This window comes from Phyllostomus hastatus, unplaced genomic scaffold (genome assembly GCF_019186645.2).
Source record: "Phyllostomus hastatus isolate PE091 unplaced genomic scaffold, TTU_PhHast_1.1 phas_scaffold_78, whole genome shotgun sequence".
Taxonomy (NCBI): Eukaryota; Metazoa; Chordata; class Mammalia; order Chiroptera; family Phyllostomidae; genus Phyllostomus; species Phyllostomus hastatus.
In genome coordinates this window covers 32,509,204-32,530,218 of record NW_025334041.1, presented here as the reverse complement: position 1 = coordinate 32,530,218, position 21,015 = coordinate 32,509,204, and the positions used below count along the sequence as shown (strand labels likewise).

The following is a 21,015-nucleotide window of genomic DNA, read 5'->3' as shown; positions in this document are numbered from 1 at the left end:
GATGTCTTTAGTGAGGTCTTTTTTTTTTATGTAAAACGATTTGTAGAATGTTACGAGAATGAGCACCTAAGGTTTTGTTTGTTTTGGGGTCTGTTATGTACCTGGTTCAACTAGTCTATATAATAGTTCTCATTTTTAGAAAATTGAAAAACTCTAAATTTGAACATATGTTTAGTGATAACAAAGATCACTGATAATGGTTAACAGAAACCAGGAAATAACAGTCATACCTCGGTAATCGTCGGCTTCACCATTCATCAAACCTGGCATTCGTCGCATTTTGATGAGAAAAATGTTTCAGCACTCAGTGCTTGCTCAGGACTGGTCGCGCTGGATAGAACTGGTGTGAGTCACGACCAGTCACGCTGCAAGAGGAAATGCTTCATCACTTGTGGTTTGCTCGGCACTCCTCCTGAGTTCTGGAATGAATTAACAACAGGTACTGAGGTACCACTGTAGATGTTTGTGATTTCAGCTTTTGGAAAATTTTCTTTGTGAAGTATGAGTATTTTTTCCTGCGTTGAAGCAGACTGATGTGTGACTCATTTTCTTATGTCTTAGTCTGTTTCATTGTCTACTTTTTACATTTTAGTAAAAAGAGAATAGGACATGCAAACTTCAAACAGTGTTATCAGTCATAGATATATTCTTGAGATTATAATTTCTATCTGAGTTTCAAAAATATTTACAAATTGGACATTTTCTCTATATGAATTTTATTATAAAATATATCTTATTTATAAAATATAAAAGTTAAACAGTGCAAAAGCACATAAAATTAAAAGTTCCATGTTTCTGTATTAGGCACTCCAGACCTTCCTAGACAAAACCACTGTTAATAGTTTCCTATGATTTTGCAGAATTTTTAAATTTATGTATCTTTTTACCAAAATGAGTTTATTATGTAAACCTTTACAAGTTTTTTTTTATACAATAGTAACAAGTTAATGAGCTTTTAATAATTATTCTTCAATGCTGCTTTTAAATTATTAGGAATTATTTTGGAATTTAAGGCTTAGTGAAGCCATTACATATGGTATAAGTATTAAATAAAAATGGTGTAAGTATTGTTCTACTTAAATTTCATCTGATATGACACTGAATGACTTTATACAAGTATTTCACTTTTACTTGTTCTGTTCTATGTAGCCCACTCCCACGCCTCATCCCTTTCCCCAGATTACTGGTTTTTCTTGTACTTCTTTGTTCTTCATTGCACAGGTGTTTATTTATTGAGTGTCTCTTTTATACCTGGCACTGTGCAGGACGTTTCAGGGTTTCATGTACAGTGTTGAAGAGGACAGACAGGATCTGCGGCCCTCATGGATTGCACATTATTTAGCACAAACTACAGGGGGTTGGAGTAGCTTGGTTTCACTTTCTAACAAAGGAATAAAAGTAAGGAAGGTATTTGGAATTCGAACATCTGATCATAATGACTGTTTCATATTGGGTATGTTTTAGACTTAAAACTTCAGGGTCATTTTTTGTTACTTCATTATTTCCTAAATATAAACAAGTAGCAATGTGAGGACAGCTGCATCAGGTGGATTTCTGAAGCTCTGACACCATAATTTTATTCTCTGCTTTTGGCAAAGGATAGTAAATGTGTATTGAGGACTAAGAGGAATTGTATCTCTTATGTTTTGTCACAAAGTTAATGAAACTTTCAGATTTTTAAAAAATATTTTATTATTTTTAGAGAGGGAAAGGAAGGGAAAAAGAGAGGGAGAGAAACATTGATGTGTGAGAGGACATGGATTGGTTGCCTTTTCCACCCCACCAACCGGGGACCTGGCCTGCAACCCAGGCGTGTCTGCGGACCAGGAAGTGAAGTGGCCACCTTTCAGTTTGAGGAAGGACACCCAACCCCCTGAACCACTCCAGCCAGGGCCATGAAGAAATTTTAACATACCTTTTTCAGATACAACAGAGAAAATAATTTATAAAGATAATGCAAGATTGAACAGAATTTACATATTTGACCTAATTGTCATGCGTATAAATACTGTATCCTGAAACTGTAGAATACACATTGCTTTCAAACATGTATGGATCATTATAAAAAGTCAAGCATTTAAAAGCAAATAGCTGCAAGTTCCAACAAATCAAGTTCACACAAAGTAAGTCCTTTGACTACTAAGAAATTAGACTAGAAGTCAGTAATAAAAATATGCTTAGGATGCCTGTAGATTAACAACTATACATCCTAACAACTGGTGGGTCAAAGAAGAAATCACAATGGAAATTAGAACATATTTTGTAGTGAATGTTCTGAAAATTTATGAAATACATTTAACCCATTCTAAAAGGAAATTCTACCCAAATATATATGATGAAGAAAAGCTGTAAGGCAATGAACTGAACATCTATAATAAAAAGTTATAAAATGAACTTAACACCTAAAGAAAATAAAAAGACAAAAAATAAGAACAGCAACAAGTAAAATAGAAAACTAACGTAAAATAGAGAAGATCAACAAAGATAAAACTTGGTTCTTTGAAATGACAAGTTTATAACTCACCCCCAGCCACCAGCACTGTGAGCAATAGCAAAGAAATACAGAGTAAGCTTAAATACCCAATATCAGGAATAAAAGGATATCATTAACAGCCCACAGATATTTTAAAACAGGGACATAAACTTTACATCAATAAATTGTGCATTTGTCAGAAATCAAGCTTCATGCTTAATGTCATATTTCAGTGAAAAGAAAATATACAAAATCGGCAAAGAAGAAACATGATGTGAATAGTTCTATATGTATTTTAAAATTAATAACCTTCCCACAAAGAAAACTCTAGGTCAGTTGGTTTTGCTGGTTGATTCAAACCAAATAAGGAAAAAATAACATCTATTTTACACAAATTCTTCTAGAGAATAGAAAAGAGGAGAATGGAAAACACCCTCCAGCCCACTTTTTGAGGCCAGGGTAACCCTGATATCAAAGTATGACAAGGGCATTAGTAGGAGGAAAATTTGCAGTCCAAATTTCCATTTACAAACAGATGCAAAAATCCTAAGCTAAATGTTAGGTAAATGAATACAGAAATATGTAAGAGAGCTAATGTGTAATGATTAAGGTGAGTTTATTTCAGAAATGGAAGGTTAGTTTAAATTTCAAAAACTTAACCAGTGATGCAACTAAAATAGTGACAGAAAATAGGCTAGCAGTTGCCTGGGTCCTGTGTGAAGGGGTGGGTGGGAGGAGAGGTTCTGTACAGTCGATTACAGAGAAGCATAGACCCCTGACTATGACTCCAGACCTCTCAGGTCACAGTTTCCCACCAGAACAGGACATCACAGAACCCCTCATTCTTACCTCGTTCTCCCGCACACCATTTCTATGGGCTGTAAAAGTTCATTGTGAACTGTTCTATACCCACCTATCTGAAAGAAGTACGTGTCTATCCCTCTTCCTTTTTATCCAGTCTCAGAGATTTCCCACTTTTCTTTTTCCCACCTCCCTAATCTATCACCAGTGGATTTCTTGTAACTCCCTCCATCTTCTCCTTTGATTCTGATGTATAAAATAAGTGGTAAAACTGCTGTTTTCCAGAGCATTTTCTCAATTCATTGAGATATTTGCTTGCTAGCAATTATCAGTTTGGCTTAAATAAACTCATACAAATTCTCTACAGGTTTGGACCTTTTCTTACATTGACACAGGCCATTCCAAGGTCAGGAATAGCATCAATGAGCATTTAGGGTAAGTAATGGGGAGAGGCAGACATCCAAAATAAAGGAGACGGTTCTGAGTCTGCACAGTTCTAAATAGTGACAGCAACCTTTTAGCAATATTTACCACTTACTACTTCTTGACCATGGGCAAATTACTTGACATCTCTGATCTCAATTTCTTTCTTTGTCATTAATATAGGGTTATTATGATTATATTAGGTAATCCATTAAAAATGCTTGGTATGTAATACATATACAGTGATATCTATGTACATAATAAATGTTATCTATTATTTTTAAATTCACATAAGTATACATGTAAGGAAATTGTTGTGTGTGTTTTAATGTGAAGAGGTCAATTTTTTTGTATTTGCAACAGAGTGAAATGCTAGGTCTCTTTGACTCCATCTGAGTCCAGCCTGCACTGTGCCCAAGGCCTTTAGGCCAGTGGCTGCTCTTTAGACACACTGATCACTAGAGGAATTCTGCTTGGGGTTCCAGTTTGTACAAAAACAGCCCCTCCCATTTTCTTTTCCCTTGACCTAACCTCTAATTTTAAAAGATGGATTTGAGAAACTGCTAGCACTCCCATCTTTTCAGCTGGTACCTTATTGATCAATAAAGTTTTTCTCATTCCAAACTCTGACATTTTGAGTTTGACCTATTAGAGTGTCAGACATGTGGACTTTGAACCAGTAACATAAGTGAATAAGTGGCAAGCTCATATTTCAAATGAAGAAGTCAGAGAATGGGGTTCCTAATTTGAATGAAAAGGTATGAAGAAAATATCACAGGAGATAAGAAATAAAGATGACAATAAAGAACATAAGAAACCATTGACAAAATAGGAAATAATTGAAGAAATAAGGGTACAATGATTAATTTGTACGTGGAAACTCCTGAAATTGAAGTAATAGCAGTTATCTTTATGAGTTGGTAATTAGAAATAGTATTAAAGCTATGGAAAGTCATGGCAAGAGATGTGGATTTGGGGAGATAGAAAACAGATTGCCCTCTGAGGACATTTTTTATTGATGGGGCCTGGGACAGAGACTTGATAACTGGGGAGTGGAAAGAAGGAAGTGAAAGCAACAGGTAGAAAAGGAAATAATCAGAAGAGAGAGAAGTGGAAATGTTGATGTTTTCACATCCAAGAAAGAAGAGTTTAGGGGAAAAAAGAGGCATTTAGAATTGTGCATTGTGAATGGGGGTGGGGGTGGGGGTGCGCAGGACAGGTGGGAGAGAATTAAGACCAAAAAGAGGCTTGTGGATTCAACTAGAAAGAGGTTGGAAACTGTGGAAGGCAGAATAATGTTCCCCTAAGACATTCTCATCCTCACCTCCAGACTCTGAATAAGTTCTGCACATGGCTAGGAGGGGCTAAGGTTGCTAGTCAGATGACCATAAAATAGAGAAATTATTCTGGGTGGTTTGGATGGGTCAAATGTAATCAGAAGAATTCTTAAAAGATAGAAGATGGAGGCAGAAGAATATCAGAGTGATGTGATTTCATGATGAAAGACTCAACCAGCTATTGCAGGGTTTGACGATGGAAGGGGCCACAAGCCAAGGAACACAGGTATCCTCAGGAAACTGGAAGAGGGAAGGAAACTGATCTTCCCCTGGAGCCTCTAGAAAGAATGCTGCACTGTGGACACCTTGATTTTAGCCCAGTGAGACCCATGCCAGAACTGTAAGTTAATAAATGTATGGGATTTTAAGCCACTGAGTTTAGGATAATTTGTTACAGTAACAATAAGAAACTAATATAGTAATGAAACAGGAATCTTTGTAGAACTTTGATGATGGTATATTGCAGTGAATTTGTTTTGTCTTACTCCTTAAAAAGTCTCTGTTGAGAAAAACTGGAAAGCCAGGATTGTTAATTGCTATCTAAAGTATTTCCTAAAGTAATTTTGAGAACGATACTTTAATATTGTAGTCCCACTAGCGCATGTAAAAATGTTGTTCCATCTTTGCTATACTGAAGGACCCAAACTTGATCAGTTCAGTCTAGAAGTGATTCCCTCCCCCCACCCATATTTTTGGAGCTGTTATTCTTAAATTGTAGTCAATTGCCTGTACATCCCAGCTAAAGTCTATTAACTAGGTGGTATTCATTACTGACTGAGAAATACATTATAAAATATTTTGGTACACAATAGAATATTTGGTACACAGCTACTTGATTCAATTCAGTTTTATAGAAGAGAGAACTGGAATTTGGAGCAAAAGAGTGAGTTATACTGTGTTACATTGCTATCATCATCCATCTGCTGTTGTCAGAGCTGGCCTGGGACTCAGAACCTATCTGTACCCACATCCTTTTACCACCCTATGCTGTCTCTCTTTCAGCATTGAAAGGATGCTCCAACCAACTGACCTATGGAGCCAGGGCAAGTCTCTCAATTTTCAAGACCAACCTGCGATGTAGATCATCTTGCCCTCCTCTTCAAGATAATGTCAGAGAGAAGGAAGTTGCTTAGGGCCACCCAACTGATATGTACAATAGCAGAACCCCATATAAACCTAGGCAGTTAAATATGTATTTTTTAAAATTTAAAGGATGCTGAAGTGTAATGATGCTTACTACTTTCAAATGATTACACTCAATAAATGGAGATGAGATAAATGTGGCAAATGTTGATGATTGTTGAACATAGAAGGTGAGTCTATGGGTATTCGTCGTACTGTATAAATTCTCTGTACCTTTGAACACTTTCAAAATAACAGGGTTCGACTTCTTTACACCACTTGGTGCCTTGCTAAATGATTTGAGGGGGGAAAGTATTTAAGAATTATTTGCTAACAAACTTTATAGACAAATCACATTTAGTCGGAAATACCCATTCAACACTATTTTCAGGGTTTTTTCGTTGAACTTTTTTTTTTTTTTAGACCACTAACTCAAATCTGGACGGAACTGAAGGCGCAGGATGAATGGAGGAACTGGGAGAAAGGCGGGGGAGGTGACCGCAGGATGTTGCTGCGGCCGGAGGCCTAGTGAATTCTGGGAATTGTAGTCTCTTAGTTTTCCAGGGCATTCCGGTTTAGGCCCCGGGAAAAGTGAGTCGGCTCCCAGAAGCCTCCGGGGCGGTCCGCAAGGAACGCACTTCCTGGGAATCTGAGAGGGAGATTCTTTGAGAGGCTCCTCGGTGTGGGCGAGAAGAATGTCTTGGATGTGAGGAACAGGTAGGAGTAAATGGAGAATGTTCCGATTTCTGGGTCTTTTGCATAAATAGTTGAGAATTTTGTGTAAAACAGGTAAACTCGAAGGGAATCAGGGACATTGAAAAATGCTGACCACATTGGTGGGCATGAAAATTGAGTGAGGAGAGGTATTTGATAAAGCTTTAAAAATTTATTTTGTACAAAAAAGTATGGAAATGTCGCAGTGTCTTGCGGGAGCAGCCCAGGGCTGTGGCTTGGCTGGCTGGGTGTGCTCTGTGCAACTGCAGGCTGCTATTTCAGAATCCCCAGCTGCTGGTGGTTGTGTAATGATGACCTGCGCGATGTTCAAACCCACTCACTGTTGCTAGCAAGGGCTTGTTCTGAGTGCGCTCCACAGTCACTGCTGCGGGCTCCCCATTGGCTCGAACTGAGAGCGAGCCCCCTCCCCCTTTTCTTTCAGCGGCTCCGGTGCGGCTGAGGACACAGCACCAGAGGAGGGAGAGAGGGGTGGGGGAATGCGGATGGCTCTGGAAGCTTGGTTTGCTTTCCTTGGTGACCGCACTTAAAATTCTTGCTCAGGGATCCTAGGGTGTGTTTTTAATTGTAAAGTGATTCACCTAATTTTGGAGTGAGCAATTATGCTTGATACCAACTCAAGAAACGTACATTTAGGAAGTAAAGTAATTTGATTGTAATCTCCAAGGTGCAAACTGCGTCGGACAACATGCTATATATATATATGATGATCATAATAGGGTTAGTGATAAACGCCGTGATCCAGGAAGTTATCGGGCGTTTACAAGTTTTCATTCTCATCCTACCTATTATAGTATAAATAGTATTTGAAGAGGAAGTTGCTGATGCTTAAAAAAGATATATGGAAACATTTAAATAGCAGATTGAAGCCATTGATGGAACTGTAAACTCAAAACACTCTAATTGCAAATTTTAGCATGCAAAATGAGGATCAACTTTGCCTAGTTTTGTGGTCATTATTCTACTAAAAGGCATAAAAGAAACATGATGAGTTTCTTTTACTTCCCAGACAACTAAATGCACAGTGTTTCCTCAGTCCTCTTTATTCTTTCACTGTAGTTATGAAAATGATTTAAAAATTCATCAGATGTTGATAATTTATTGCCAGACAGTAAAGTGATATTTTTATTCTTGTTTCTCCTATCTTCTCATAAAGTGAGTTAGTTTTTCTTCTGTTTGTTATGGGTGTGAATTTACGAATAAACTACCTTTACTTTTTAAATGCATACAGATTTAATATGTTCTATGTGACACGGAAGCCTTCATACAGAAGTGAAGACCCCCAAAAGTGGTTAAACCTGAGTATTTTTATGCTAGTTTTGATGACAAGTGGAAGGTCTTGGGAAAACATGATCCTGTAAAATACTGTGGGAGCAAAGTGTAGTAAACTGGGGGAAGCAGCAAGGCCTGTTCATTCAGATTCCTCCCAGCATCTTGGTGCAGGAAGGGTAGCCCTCACATGAAGGTTTACTGACCTGCTTCTGGGTAAGGTCAGAAAGCCCTCCCTGCTGGTGCTGTTTCTCAGATCCCTTCAGCTTGAAATGTACAGTCTGCCAAGGTGCCATATTTGGGGGTAGTGTATCCTAGGTCTTCTCTTCTATAAAGCAGGACAGTGTAATATATTTTTTTTAATTGAATACTCTTGGCCTTAGGGATAAACTGCCTTAAAAAAAACTTCTACCTACCTTTTTTTGATATAGCATTTCAAATATATAGCATTTGGTATAGCATTGGTTTTATATGATTGCAAAGTATTTTTCTTAATTCCATGTGAATCCAAATTGAGTTTTAAAGAAGTATCGTATTAATTTGAGGCATTTTTCCTATTTCTTTAGGCCCAGACCATCTCTACTCTGTTCAGAGGTGCATATATTTCTCCTAAGTTGATCAAAGTTGTAGAACTATCAGGTACCTCAAAGAGTAAGTACATCCTTTGATTATATTTCTCTTCTTTTTGCTACTATATATCAGATGACACATTTTTCTCTTTAGCAAAGTTGAGTTATAGGACAGACCTTTGTGAGTGCAATGATTGACTTACAAGTTTCTAAGAAAATCCAAGTTACAGGTGGAAAGGACTGCTACTGTTACCATCAAGAATTAATGTAGCTGCTGTTACATGTCTTCTCATATAGCTATTCCTTAGAATTGTCCCTGAAAAAATACGTAGTAATGGATCTGTGAATTTCTATAGCTCTTAGCCACTGTTCTGCTCCATACTATGAACTCGATTCAAAACCACAGAACAAATACCCTTTTGAAAATATTTTTATTGGAAATGATATCTTTGATAACTTTTTATTGTGTATCAGATTTTATCCATTTACTTCCCTGAAATCACTGTGGAACAGATAGTCACATGACCGATATGAAGTGGGTGTTTTGAAATAATCCTTCTTTGCTTTGGTCAGTGACTGCTCCAAAGGGAATGCTCTGTCACTTTTGTTACGTGGCTGTAGTCATCTGTGGTTGCTTGCTGATAGTTCAGAATAAAGGCATGTTCCTGACTAAAGAAAGTAAAAAATCCTGCTGCTAATCATTACAAACTGAAATATCTGACCATATTCTGTTTTACAAAGGGCTTTACTATTCATGGTCTGACAATTACTGGGGGCACACTTTACAGATGAGTACCGAGGGTCAGAGGAAATAGATATCCGGTCCAGTTTGGGTCTCTGACCCCCGGGACTGCAATGCCTAGCTGCTCTGCAAAGGAAACAACAAGGATATGTATCCCAGCTCAAGGCTGCCTCCAGCTGGTGTTAATGAGATCTGTTAAAATGTGTGCTTGGTTTTGCATGTTTTCTGTAGTCCCTAACAAGGGGTTTTCATATGACAGATGTTTATTTTTCCCCCATTGCTATTTTAAAAAGAAAATATAAGTGCAAATATAATAAAGTATTTAGTTTTGATAAGCAAACATTAATTTTGATCTATTAGTTAATAGATCAAATGATGGTTAATGAAGAGGTGGTATATCCAATGTATAACGTATTTATTAAGTTGAAAACATAAACAGCAACAAAGTCATAAAAGATTGACTCCCTAGCCACTGTGGAACTTAATTAGTGTTGCCAAACTTGGATATTTCTAGAAGTATAATTTGTATGTAAATACCTGGCAGAGGCTTCATTTTTCTTGGGAAGTTTCTAGGGGAAGAAAATGAACTTTTGTTTGGAGAAAGAAAAAGGAAAGACTTTGCCAGTAAAAGGTGGCAAGCAGGGGCACAGTCTAGAAGAAGCTTGGTGGCGTTAGAAAACAGTATGAATGAATGGGACTGTGGGGAATAGAGCAGATTTGTAACATTCTCTCTGTATCCTGACCAGATCATATGGGCCTTTCATTTGTTTGTTTGTTCACTCATGTATCAGTAACTGAGTGCCTTCTATGTGCCAGTGTTGGGCAAAGTGAATAAAACAAGAGGCTCTTTGTCCTCCTGGAATTCACAGTCTGATGGGAAAGATAAATACCGAACAAGGCGTTAGTGCAATTGCTGCTACCAAAGAAAAAGTACAAAGGTGCTACCAGAGCATGTAACTAGGGGCATGAGGAAGATTAAAGAGAAGGGTGGGAAGGGCAGGGTTAGGGCCAGGAAACTGGAAACTAGAAAGATGAATATGTGTTAGCTAAGCAAAGACTAGGATGGGATTAAGGAAGTTTTAGGAGGAAGAAAAGCATGAAGAAAAGACTTTGGCAAAATTAAAAAGTGGAAAATTAGCCCTGGTTGGTGTGTCTCAGTGAACTGAGCACTGGCCTGCGACCTGGGTTGCAGGTTTGATTCCTGGTCAGGGCACATGCCTGGGTTGCAGTCCAGTGCCCAGTTGGGGGCATGTGAGAGGTAACCTATTGAACTTTCTCTCCCTCTCTCCTTCCCTTCCCCTCTCTCTAAAAATAAATAAAATCTTTTTTAAAAAATGGAAAATTTGAGAAGTTAAAAGAAAAGCAGTATAGCTGTGTAGACTACAGTGTGTAAGGTGGGAGAGTGACATGTAAGGAGATTGAGAATTTGGCAACTAATTCATGGGATTTGAAACTTTAAAACCTTTATTCTGAGGGAAATAAGTTACTGAATAGTAAGAAATGTACTGGAATGATCAGATTTGCACTTGAAAAAAATTATTTATGATTCAAAATTAGTTGGTGCATAGCACAAGAGTAGAGGTCTTTTTACCCTCAGTACACACAAATCTTAACCTGACAGCATTATCTTTCAGTTTTAAATCACTTAACATATTCCTTCTCCTAACTGTCCCTGTAAAGTATTACTTATCCCTCTAGTGGGATATATGACTTACCCAGTAATATGTATATGGAGTTAAGAACACCATAAAAAGTAAAGCAGCCCTGGCTGGTGTGGCTCAGTGGATTGAGTGCCGGCCTGTGAACCAAAGGGTCACTGGTTCAATTCCCAGTCAGGGCACATGCCTGGGTTGTAAGCCAGGTCTCCAGTTGGGGGTGCATGAGAGGCAACCACACATTCATATTTCTCTCCCTCTTCCTCTCTCCCTTCTTCTCTCTTTAAAAATAAATAAAGAAAATCTAAAAAAGTAAGGCAGCCAAAGAAAGGTACAAAGAGCAAGGATGTTAATTCCAGCACTGAGGTTGAAATTCATCTAAAGTATTGGAGTTAATAGTATTTCCTTTCCTAAGAATGCTGCATCCTTTTGGCTTTGTAAATACAACTTTTAGGCCATCTCTTTGATCTGAGCTAAGAATGCTTCAGCAAAAGCAGTTTCAGGGGGCTGATACATCACTTGTATTCATTTAATGCAGGATAAATTTGAACACACTTTATACCAAAATAAATACTGACCCACCTCTGTTCATTAGCATTTTTTGCTGGTCTATAGGCAAAGAAATACAGGAATTTATTTATTAATAATAAAGTCATTCATCCTGATGTTTCTCAATCCATTTGCATTTAGGAACCAGTGATACAGGGCAGTTTGGTTGGAGAATCTCAATTACATTGCTACCTCCAGTATCTGAACCCTGCCTCTGAAGGCAAGGAGGTATTGTGATTGGGTTAGGACTCAGAACGGGTCACTGAAGTTCTCAAATTTTGAAAGAGAGGGTTTTTTTTTTATGTCTTCACAACTTGAATCAAATCATCATTGTCTTTCATTGCTCAGGTTTTTTTTAACCCTGGATGATACATTTTTATAAACATACATTATTGGTTCACTTTGCTAAATACTGAACAATAATTGCTTGATATGTAGTAATCATACAGCTGGTTCACTATTGGTATTTTGAGTTCTTATAAAACAGTATACTATTACATATTGGGACAGAGTCCAGATCGTAGTGGCCTCAGTGTTCCTCCAGGGCCTAACATAGTGCTAAATGCTCAGGAAATAACTGTTGAATGAGTGGTTGCTCCGCAGTGGTACTTCCTTGTTCACGTCTACATTATCAGTTTACTTTGTGAGTACTGTGGTCTTGGAACAGGGCCTGGTACTCATCTATTCAAATCTTCCTCGAATGACTGCAAGTTGCTTACAGTGTTTGGGGGAGACAGGTGGATGGGCAAAAGCCAACAGGGAGCTGAATTCTAGAGCTTGACATCTTTAGCATTACCGAACAGAAAGGAGTTTGTCCTCCGAACAGAAAGTAGCAGAGCCAAACACTAGATGCCAGGAATTGCAGTGAGGAAATACTGGCTATTTTATTATGAATGGTGCCACCCAGGAGAACCAGAAGCTAATGCTCAGAAGCTTGGACTCCTGGATGCTGTGTAGGTTACAGATTAGAAGGGCAAAATCAAACACCATGGGTTAGAAGGTTTGGGGTCATGCTGGTAGCTGATTGGTTGGAAGCGAGGTAAGGGTAATAAATCATTTCTTGAGGTCTTGATGGCAGTTCCAAGGTTTGTTCTGGTGCCCCTTTATATGGTTCATGGGGAAGTGGCTGGGTGGGAGGTGGTCATTGCTCCTTAGGGTTCAGGAGCTGAAACATAACTTAGGTCAAGATGTTACCTTTAGTCTGCCAGAGGTCTGGGTGCTGTGATCATTAGTCAGACCCAGGATACTGTTTTCTGCTTCCCTAGGGGATGCTAGTTCCCCAGGAAACAGTTAGGTCTCTCTGAGAGGGGGGGCTCTGTGTGTGTGTGTGTGTGTGTGTGTGTGTGTGTGTGTGTGTCTGTATATGTATGTGTGTGTATATACGTGGAGAAGGAGGGAGAGGAAGGTGTTACTACTAGAGGTAGGATTTAAACCTAAATTTAATAAAAGTCGTAAGAACCCTCAGTTTCATTAGGCATTTTCCAGTATAAATATTCTTGAACTTGCACTAGAGTTTCCATTGCTGGACCAAGGTGGTTGGTTGCTAAATTTAAGCAAGACAGTTTTTCTCTCCACTTTGCACAAAAAAATAAATAAGGGCTGTAATCCTTGTTTTCTATTCATCTATAACATTTTCTTAAACAGTTACTACTTCTGGTGACATTGACAGAAAGCAGCATGAGAAACCAATAATAAACTAAAATAATACAGTAACTGAGAACTAATTATATGTAAATCGAGGACTTTAAATATGGTCTCTTGTGCTTAAACTCTGACTTTATATTGTATATTTTTATATGTGTGTGTATAGGTTAGTGTGTACACATACCTGTATTTTCTGCTACTAAAGTTATTCCTGGTTTACATGAGTAGATTAAATATGCAAACACATAATTTTCCAAAGAACGTTGGTCTTCTCATCTGAATACGTTTGGTCAAGTCCTAACCCAGTTTTGTAGCATTTTGGTCGTGTTTTTCTTTCTGACCCCTGAACCCCTTGGGAATGCTACTCCATCATCTCAGTAGATAAGATTTGACCCTGCAAAAGGTGATGGATTCTGTACTGTATCCAGAAGTAAGAATATTCTCAATCTTGCCGCTTCCTTGTGATCTGACTGAAAGAAGTAAACGTGCTACCATATTAAAGTCTGTCCTTTTGCCTCATAGGGGCATGAGAGAAGGCAGAGAAAAAGTAGTGTTTGGGGAGTGAATTTCAAACTTTTGAAGAAATTAAAACTGAATAAGGTACTGGTTATAGTTTGTCATATACAGAAAGAGGACACAGCCTTTTGATTTGGGATGAGAGAAAGGCTTGGCCACATCTTTTCCTTATAATAGCATTAATAGAAATAGGTAACCCTTACTTCAGAAATTTTAGCATTCATCTTACGTGAACAGTAACAGCATAAGAGGCAGTAGTAGTGTACTAATGTAATAACCAATAACCGGTGGTACAATAATTTGCGAAGCACGCAGGTAATCTTGAAGCAGCCAGGAAGTAGCTGAGCAGAATAATTTCAGGGACCTTTGTCTTTTCTTTTGGCAAACTCAGTGGAGAGGAGTCCATTTACATTTTGTAATTTTCCAGTGTGCCCAGTGTAAAAAAATGAGGTGTTTGCTTTCTCTTCTTTACCATTTATTCAGCACATGTTTTCTGAACTGGTTCAGTGTGCCAAGCATTGAGCTGGTCACTGAGAAGTAATTCATTAACATTTGCCTTGCACTTACAGTGCACTTGATGTGTTTTAAGCATTTGATGCTATATTAACTCATTAAATACTTAGAACGGTTCTGAGGTAGACACTGTTGCTTTTCACATTTTACAGATGAGAAAAATGAGGCACAGAGAAGTTAGTAGCTAAGGTCACGGGGCTAGTAAGTGAGAATGTGGGGATTAGAACCCAGGCAGTCTGCCGCCCTGGTGTGCTCCTTTCCCTGCACCTGTGTCCTTACAGCTGCCTTCCCCTCTGCTGTGTGCTAGTCTCATTTTACATTTGCATGAGCATTTGAGGCTGAATTTGTGGTGTTTGTAGTTGATGGTTGTTGAATGCCCTGACCCTGTATATCTGAATGCCTGACACGTGAAAGTACTCAATATATGTGTGTTGAACGATTATTAACAACCAAAAGAATTTCAGATGTGATATTAAGAGAATTCGAAATTATTTTGGTGGATCCTCTGATTTGCTGTGAAGAATACTCATGTCTAAAGGCTTCAGTTGCTACATGACCCAGTCAGCGAGTGGTAAGCGAGCAAATGTGTGCGCACCTGTGCCCTGAGGTCTCACACACTTGTATTTATAGACAGTTTTATTGTACGTATGGAGGCTGCAAGGACAGAATTTCCTCTTCTCAGTGACATCATTAGTTATGTTGCTCTCTTACTGTCCCCTCATGCTTTGTCCTCTTGTGTGTCACCCCTAGTCTGACTGACAGTGCTGCACAAGCCTGCCTGCCATGGGCTGTCGGGATGTCCATGCAGCCACGGTCCTCTCCTTCCTGTGTGGAATCGCCTCGGTAGCCGGCCTGTTTGCGGGGACTCTGCTTCCCAACTGGAGAAAATTACGACTGATCACATTCAACAAAAATGAGAAGAACCTGACTGTTTACACAGGCCTGTGGGTGAAGTGTGCCCGATACGACGGGAGCAGCGATTGCCTGATGTACGACACTACTTGGTACTCATCGGTTGACCAGCTGGACCTGAGGGTCCTCCAGTTTGCCCTGCCCCTCAGCATCCTGATCGCAGTGGGTGCCCTGCTGCTCTGCCTGATTGGAATGTGTAACACAGCTTTCAGGTCCTCGGTGCCCAACATCAAACTGGCCAAGTGTCTGGTCAATAGTGCAGGCTGCCACCTGGTGGCTGGGCTGTTCTTTTTCCTGGCAGGTACTGTGAGCCTCTCCCCATCCATCTGGGTCTTCTTTTACAACATTCACCTGAACAGGAAGTTCGAGCCAGTCTTTACATTTGACTATGCAGTGTATGTCACAATCGCTAGTGCTGGGGGCCTGTTTATGACCTCCCTTCTCCTGTTTGTTTGGTATTGTGCGTGCAAATCTTTGCCTTCTCCTTTCTGGCAACCACTGTACTCCCATCCTCCCAGTATGCACACTTACTCACAGCCCTATTCAGCACGCTCTCGCCTCTCTGCCATTGAAATTGACATTCCAGTAGTTTCTCACACCACTTAATGGAGAAATAGTTGTTAAAAGAAAACTTTTAGCCTCACATTTCTCTTGTACAAGGAGCTGTTTCAGACAGTTACACATTTTCCCTTGTTTCTGACCAGTCTCTGAAGCCAAATTTGTGTGTTCTGGTAGAATGAAGTGCTGCTAGTTTTATGAAAAGTACTTTATTTTAAATGTGAGTCATTCCTTTATCTTGCTTCTTATGCTAGGAGGACTTTTAACCTCCATATTGATACCTGATCAGTAATTCAAGTGGAAAGGACCCGTGTCTCAGTTGAAGTGATTTAGAGCAACATGATCTTGTAAAAAATGATGGCTGAGAGAAGCTGTTGTATATGATCTTTATGAATATTTCAGAATGTGTGTGGTCCTTTTTCTATAATACCTTAAATCAGTAAAAAACAAAAAAAGAGCAATTTCAGATACAAGAGACTTCTTTCAGTAAGGGTAATTGATACCTTTACAGTAGTCCAACTAGACTACCAGCTTAAGGCTATGAATTTTCTTAGTTCTCTCTCGGGGCTAATTGTATTGGATAGAGTTTGGTATTTTGAAGATTACTTTTTTTTTCTGAGTTCCTTCTACCTCATGCCAGTGTTTAAAAATAAAATGCATTTTAAGTAATAGAGAAAATAAGCCTAGCATTATAAATATATATTGGTATGGATAACATTTAACAATTTCAAGAGTTAGTGATTTTATAAATTGTATTCTTGGAGTTAAAATGTGCCATGAGATGGATTGGTGCTTCCTCTGAGGCAGAAAAACATTTTTTACAGATACCATCCACCAAGTGGTACTCATGCCCATGTATAATCTCTTAGTGACTAAGAGAAAAGAAATCAAGAGGCTGAAGTGGTTTGTTCTCTTTTAGATAGTGGCAGGGGACAAGCCTCTTCTTCAGTGACAAACGTCAGAGGTTCACTCTCATGACTGCCAAGTGAAGGGTGAAGTAAGGTTTGCCTTCACCATGACCACGTTCTCTCTTGACTCAGTGCCTGCCCCCATCACTGAGTGTTTCCTTGAGCACGTATCTATGCCCAGCCCTTCAGTAGGTGCTATAGAGGTTACATGAAAAGTGTGTGACCATGTCCCATTCACTAAGAAGTGGGAACAGTCTGACTTCATTGGTAGCTGGTCTTAACTCCGTAATCATTGATGCAGGAATATATTTTAACCAGAGACATGGCTTTCTGGTAGACAAGCTTATTGAGCAGTGCCAGCAATGTTCTGGAACCTAAAAATTCAATTTATTGGATCATTTAGAGCACCTACCTTAGCCTAGAAACTGTAATAACACTATATAAGCTTCATGAGAACAGGAAAAAGTGGTAGAGAAATTAACTGTTTACTTTTCATCTCTAAAAGTGTATTGATGAGGGAGGAGTATTTAAAATCTTTTCAAATGGGCTAGGATTTAGATGAAATTGTTAGCACTGAGACAGATGCTTAGAAATTCAGGGATATTGGGTCTTTGCCCGTGTGAATTTGAGCTGCTTACTTAATTGGTGTAATTTGCTACACATCAGTACTGTGTTCACAAGGATTTTGTTCCAGTAACCATTACCCATTACTGGGCTGTTTTAGCATTTTTCAAATGGCCAGTTGCATGGTAAACAGATTCTTATGCCTCTTTGCAAATCTGAGTATGACTCTGGTACTTCGTGGATGTAAGTGGTACTTTTTTCCCCCTAATTCCAACACTAGTTTATGTATGTAGCAAGTAAATCCAGGTCTATAATCTCTAAATGTTGTTCGGAGAAAGCATGCATGACTGTGGGCTTTTAGTTACAGCTCCCGATTTCCTTCAGTTCTCTTCTTTTTAACTCTTCTCAGATTGAACTAAATCTTGATCATTCCAAGATAGTGGCAGGTAGAATTTTGGTATTAATATTAATTTCCCCCTTTACTAATTAATTTCAGTCCCCTCTCTCACTCACTTTGTCCAGAAGTGTCAAGAATTCAACCTTCTTTCTGTTCTTTGTATAAACAATGTTAAAGAAAGGTAGAATTAACCATTAATATATCAGAATTTTAGCCCATGGGATCATAAATATAAATGTTAACTTTTCCTGCAAGAATCTTTTCGATTCTCTACAAATTGTCACCTTAAATCAGTATTTATTACAGATTCACTAGACAAAACAAACAGCTGTTTCCCTCTTTTTAATATTTCAGATTTGCTATCAGTAGCTATTCTTCAAAGCCATCAAAGGAAAGCAAGCATTTACAACTCCTTTTGGTAACTTTTGAGCACTCATCAGGCTGTCATTGTGATGGGGGATCTTTTTTGTTTTCACAAGCTTAAATTAAGGGCCTTTTACAGAAGCCAGCTTGAAGAGAAACCTTAAATGTGGTATGATGCACCAGATTTGGTTTATCCTGTGTGGGAGAAAAGAACCCTAAGTTTACTTTACTTGTAAATATTCACTGTAATAGATAATATGTTTGTTGTAAGCTGCAGTGTAAAAACCTCGATAAAATTGCACTGTACTTCTTGATGTTATTAAAAGATGTATTTTTACAAGTTTCTATTTCTATCCTCATTTTCCTCCATGCTTTAAGGTAAAATATTTTGAGAAATGTTTTTCAAATATATGCTAATTTAAGAAGACACATCCCCATTTAAAGCTGTATAGAATAGCAATTGGAAAGGAATTGGAGACTGGATTTATTATTTCAGAAGCATGGACCCCTTTTTTCCCACTTCTAAGAGTGGTCCTAGAAGTTTGCTCTTTTAGCATTCCACGAAAAAGCACTAATTGGAATCACTGTGCCAGATATGCTTCATCAGTGGCATTACCTAATGATGGTCTTTGATTCTGGAGAGTGGGAGTTACCCAGTGGTTAAGTAGGAGCACCTTTCCTTACCCTGCAGAATGAGGTTGGCAGGAGTAGTCCTGACAGGTGAGTCACCTTAAAATTTCTGAAACCTGGAATGAGCTTTTCAACTTTTGGATTACAGCCTTCTGGGGCTAGTTCTCATGTGTACTCCTCACTGAACCCACGGCACCTTGGTTGGCAGAGTCGTGTGTTGCACTGGAAATCGGGAGCTGCGTCAGGCCCCAGCTGATGATGCTAACACCCCACAATGCAGATATCGCCCCTCAGCTGGGTAGGCTCATTGAGGGTGACTAAGTGCAAGAGAAGCCTTTCATGCTAACGAAACTCACAGGAGATGGATTTGCGAACCAGAAATGAGAAATACAGATTATTTGCAACCGTTATCCAAGACCAGTTATTGAAAACATTCTACACATAATTCCTTGGAGAATAGACTGATTCTAGTCCTGGGCTAGGAAAGTACAAGATGAGCCCAATACATCTTGTTCTTACAGAAAGGAAGGAAATGTTCAAAGAATGTTGGGGGCTTATCAAGTTACACAGGGGCCAGTCTGAAAGAGGTCCTCAATGGCCAGATCCAGGAAATCTGAGCATTGAAAGAGAACGCAGTAATGGCTTAAAACCCAATGAATAGAGCAAAAATCCATTTGTTCATACTGATGTAAATAAGTGGAGAAGAAAGGAAAGCAGTAAATGCCACCCTCCAGCCCAGGACGGTCTATGGGCCACAGCACTGCTGTTCACACCCAGTCTGCTGTTAACAGGGAATTTGGGCTTGTATATTGTTTGGAAACACGCCAAATTCCACACTGTCTTACAAAACCAATTCTAATTTTAAGAAAGTGAGGCAATGAATGAGGAAAAGAAACGTTCTGTGTTTTGTATGAAAAACCTGGTGTGACCAAGTCCTGTGAGTAGGAGACTAGTAGTTGTGATTCTGAGGAGGGCTCGTTCACTAAAATCCTCTGTAGAAAGAGTATATAAAGCGGGGGAGGAGGGGGGGTGTCGTTTAATATAAAAAGGTAACTTTTCATTAAGAGAAAAGGTGTTATCAATACTTAAACTGCGTTATACCTAGTGGCTTCAATCCAAGATTCATACTCATCAGTTTGAAAGGATACTTTCAGTAAATCAAGATCATTTAGTTGTATTTTAAAATAGTTTTTCCTCTACCCCCATGTCTCTTTTCTTGCCTTCACTCTCAGGCTAGCCCTGTGGTCTGGAAGGTCCCGGTGGGGTTTTCAGCACCAGGAGGCTGCTGCAGGGAGTGGGGAGGCCCAGGTCCCGGCAGCGCCACTCTGGGGTGAGCAGGAAGCCCACCCTCCCCCTTGCTGGCCATGTGAGTCAGGGCTTTGGCTTAGCTGGTCCCTCGTGTTTCCAACCTGCTAAGCTGCTCCTGGCCACTGGAGCCAGGTGGTACTGGTCAGTTGTGCACACCTGTTCCAAACTTCCTGTTCAGTGACATCAGTTGCTTGAAATTGGCCGTGGTGGAAGTATTTATGCCGCAGAAATTGGCCAATAGTACAAGATAGAATCTGTTTCTCTTTTCCTTCCTCTCCTTCCCCTACCCCTTCCTTCATTCCTTCTCTTCTTTATTTTTGAGAGCTGTTTGTTAAACCTTTACCAGCACACACCATTGCCCAGGCAGAATTAATTTGCTGAGCTTCAGGTTAGTTCATGAGGAAATTAGGAATCATACTGAGTGTAAAACTGATAAAGGGACTGTCTCCAGTATTGCTCCATTTCCCTCCCTACCACCAATCCATCCTGAACCTAATAAAATGCGAATATGACCCAGTCTCTCACCTCCTTAAAATATCTCAGCAACTGCCTGTCAGCACAGAGACTAGGCCCTTTAGGTCTGAGTGGGAGGGAGGTCTCGAGCAGTGGCACACACAGGAGTACATCAAAGAATACAGACCCAGGAAAAGCGGAGTGCTCCACACAGCGTAGCAACACAAGCATTACCTGGAAGGAGGTTTTTCTCACTGTGCCCATAGCTTATAAGACTTGCAGCGATTATTGACATGATAGCTCACAAATCGAATGTAACAAAGAATGCAGATTTAATAATAGTAAGGAATATCCCTTTGCAGCGACCACTAGATTGGTCACATCCTTATCAGGGAATTTCTGTTTCCTTTCTGATGGAAAGAGATACCTAGCCTGTAAGATGCCCCCAATGATCCCTGCCTCCTGGTATTCGTACCCTTGTGTGGTTCCATCCAGCCCTGAGCAGGGCTGACCTAAGTTACCAATAAGATTTTGTAGAAGTGGTAGTGTGTGACTTCTGAGGTTATTGGTCATAAAA

At 39.3% G+C, this 21,015-nt stretch overlaps 1 protein-coding gene across 1 annotated transcript; it reads left to right on the top strand.

Moving 5' to 3' along the window:
* Nucleotides 1-6,740: 6,740 nt before the first annotated feature.
* Nucleotides 6,741-18,392, top strand: CLDN12 (claudin 12). The gene is made up of 3 exons (XM_045828674.1): nt 6,741-6,873; nt 8,724-8,808; nt 15,096-18,392. Exon 3 carries the CDS (start codon nt 15,129-15,131, stop codon nt 15,861-15,863), a length of 735 nt encoding a protein of 244 aa, XP_045684630.1. The 5' UTR covers nt 6,741-6,873; nt 8,724-8,808; nt 15,096-15,128; the 3' UTR covers nt 15,864-18,392.
* Nucleotides 18,393-21,015: the final 2,623 nt, after the last annotated feature.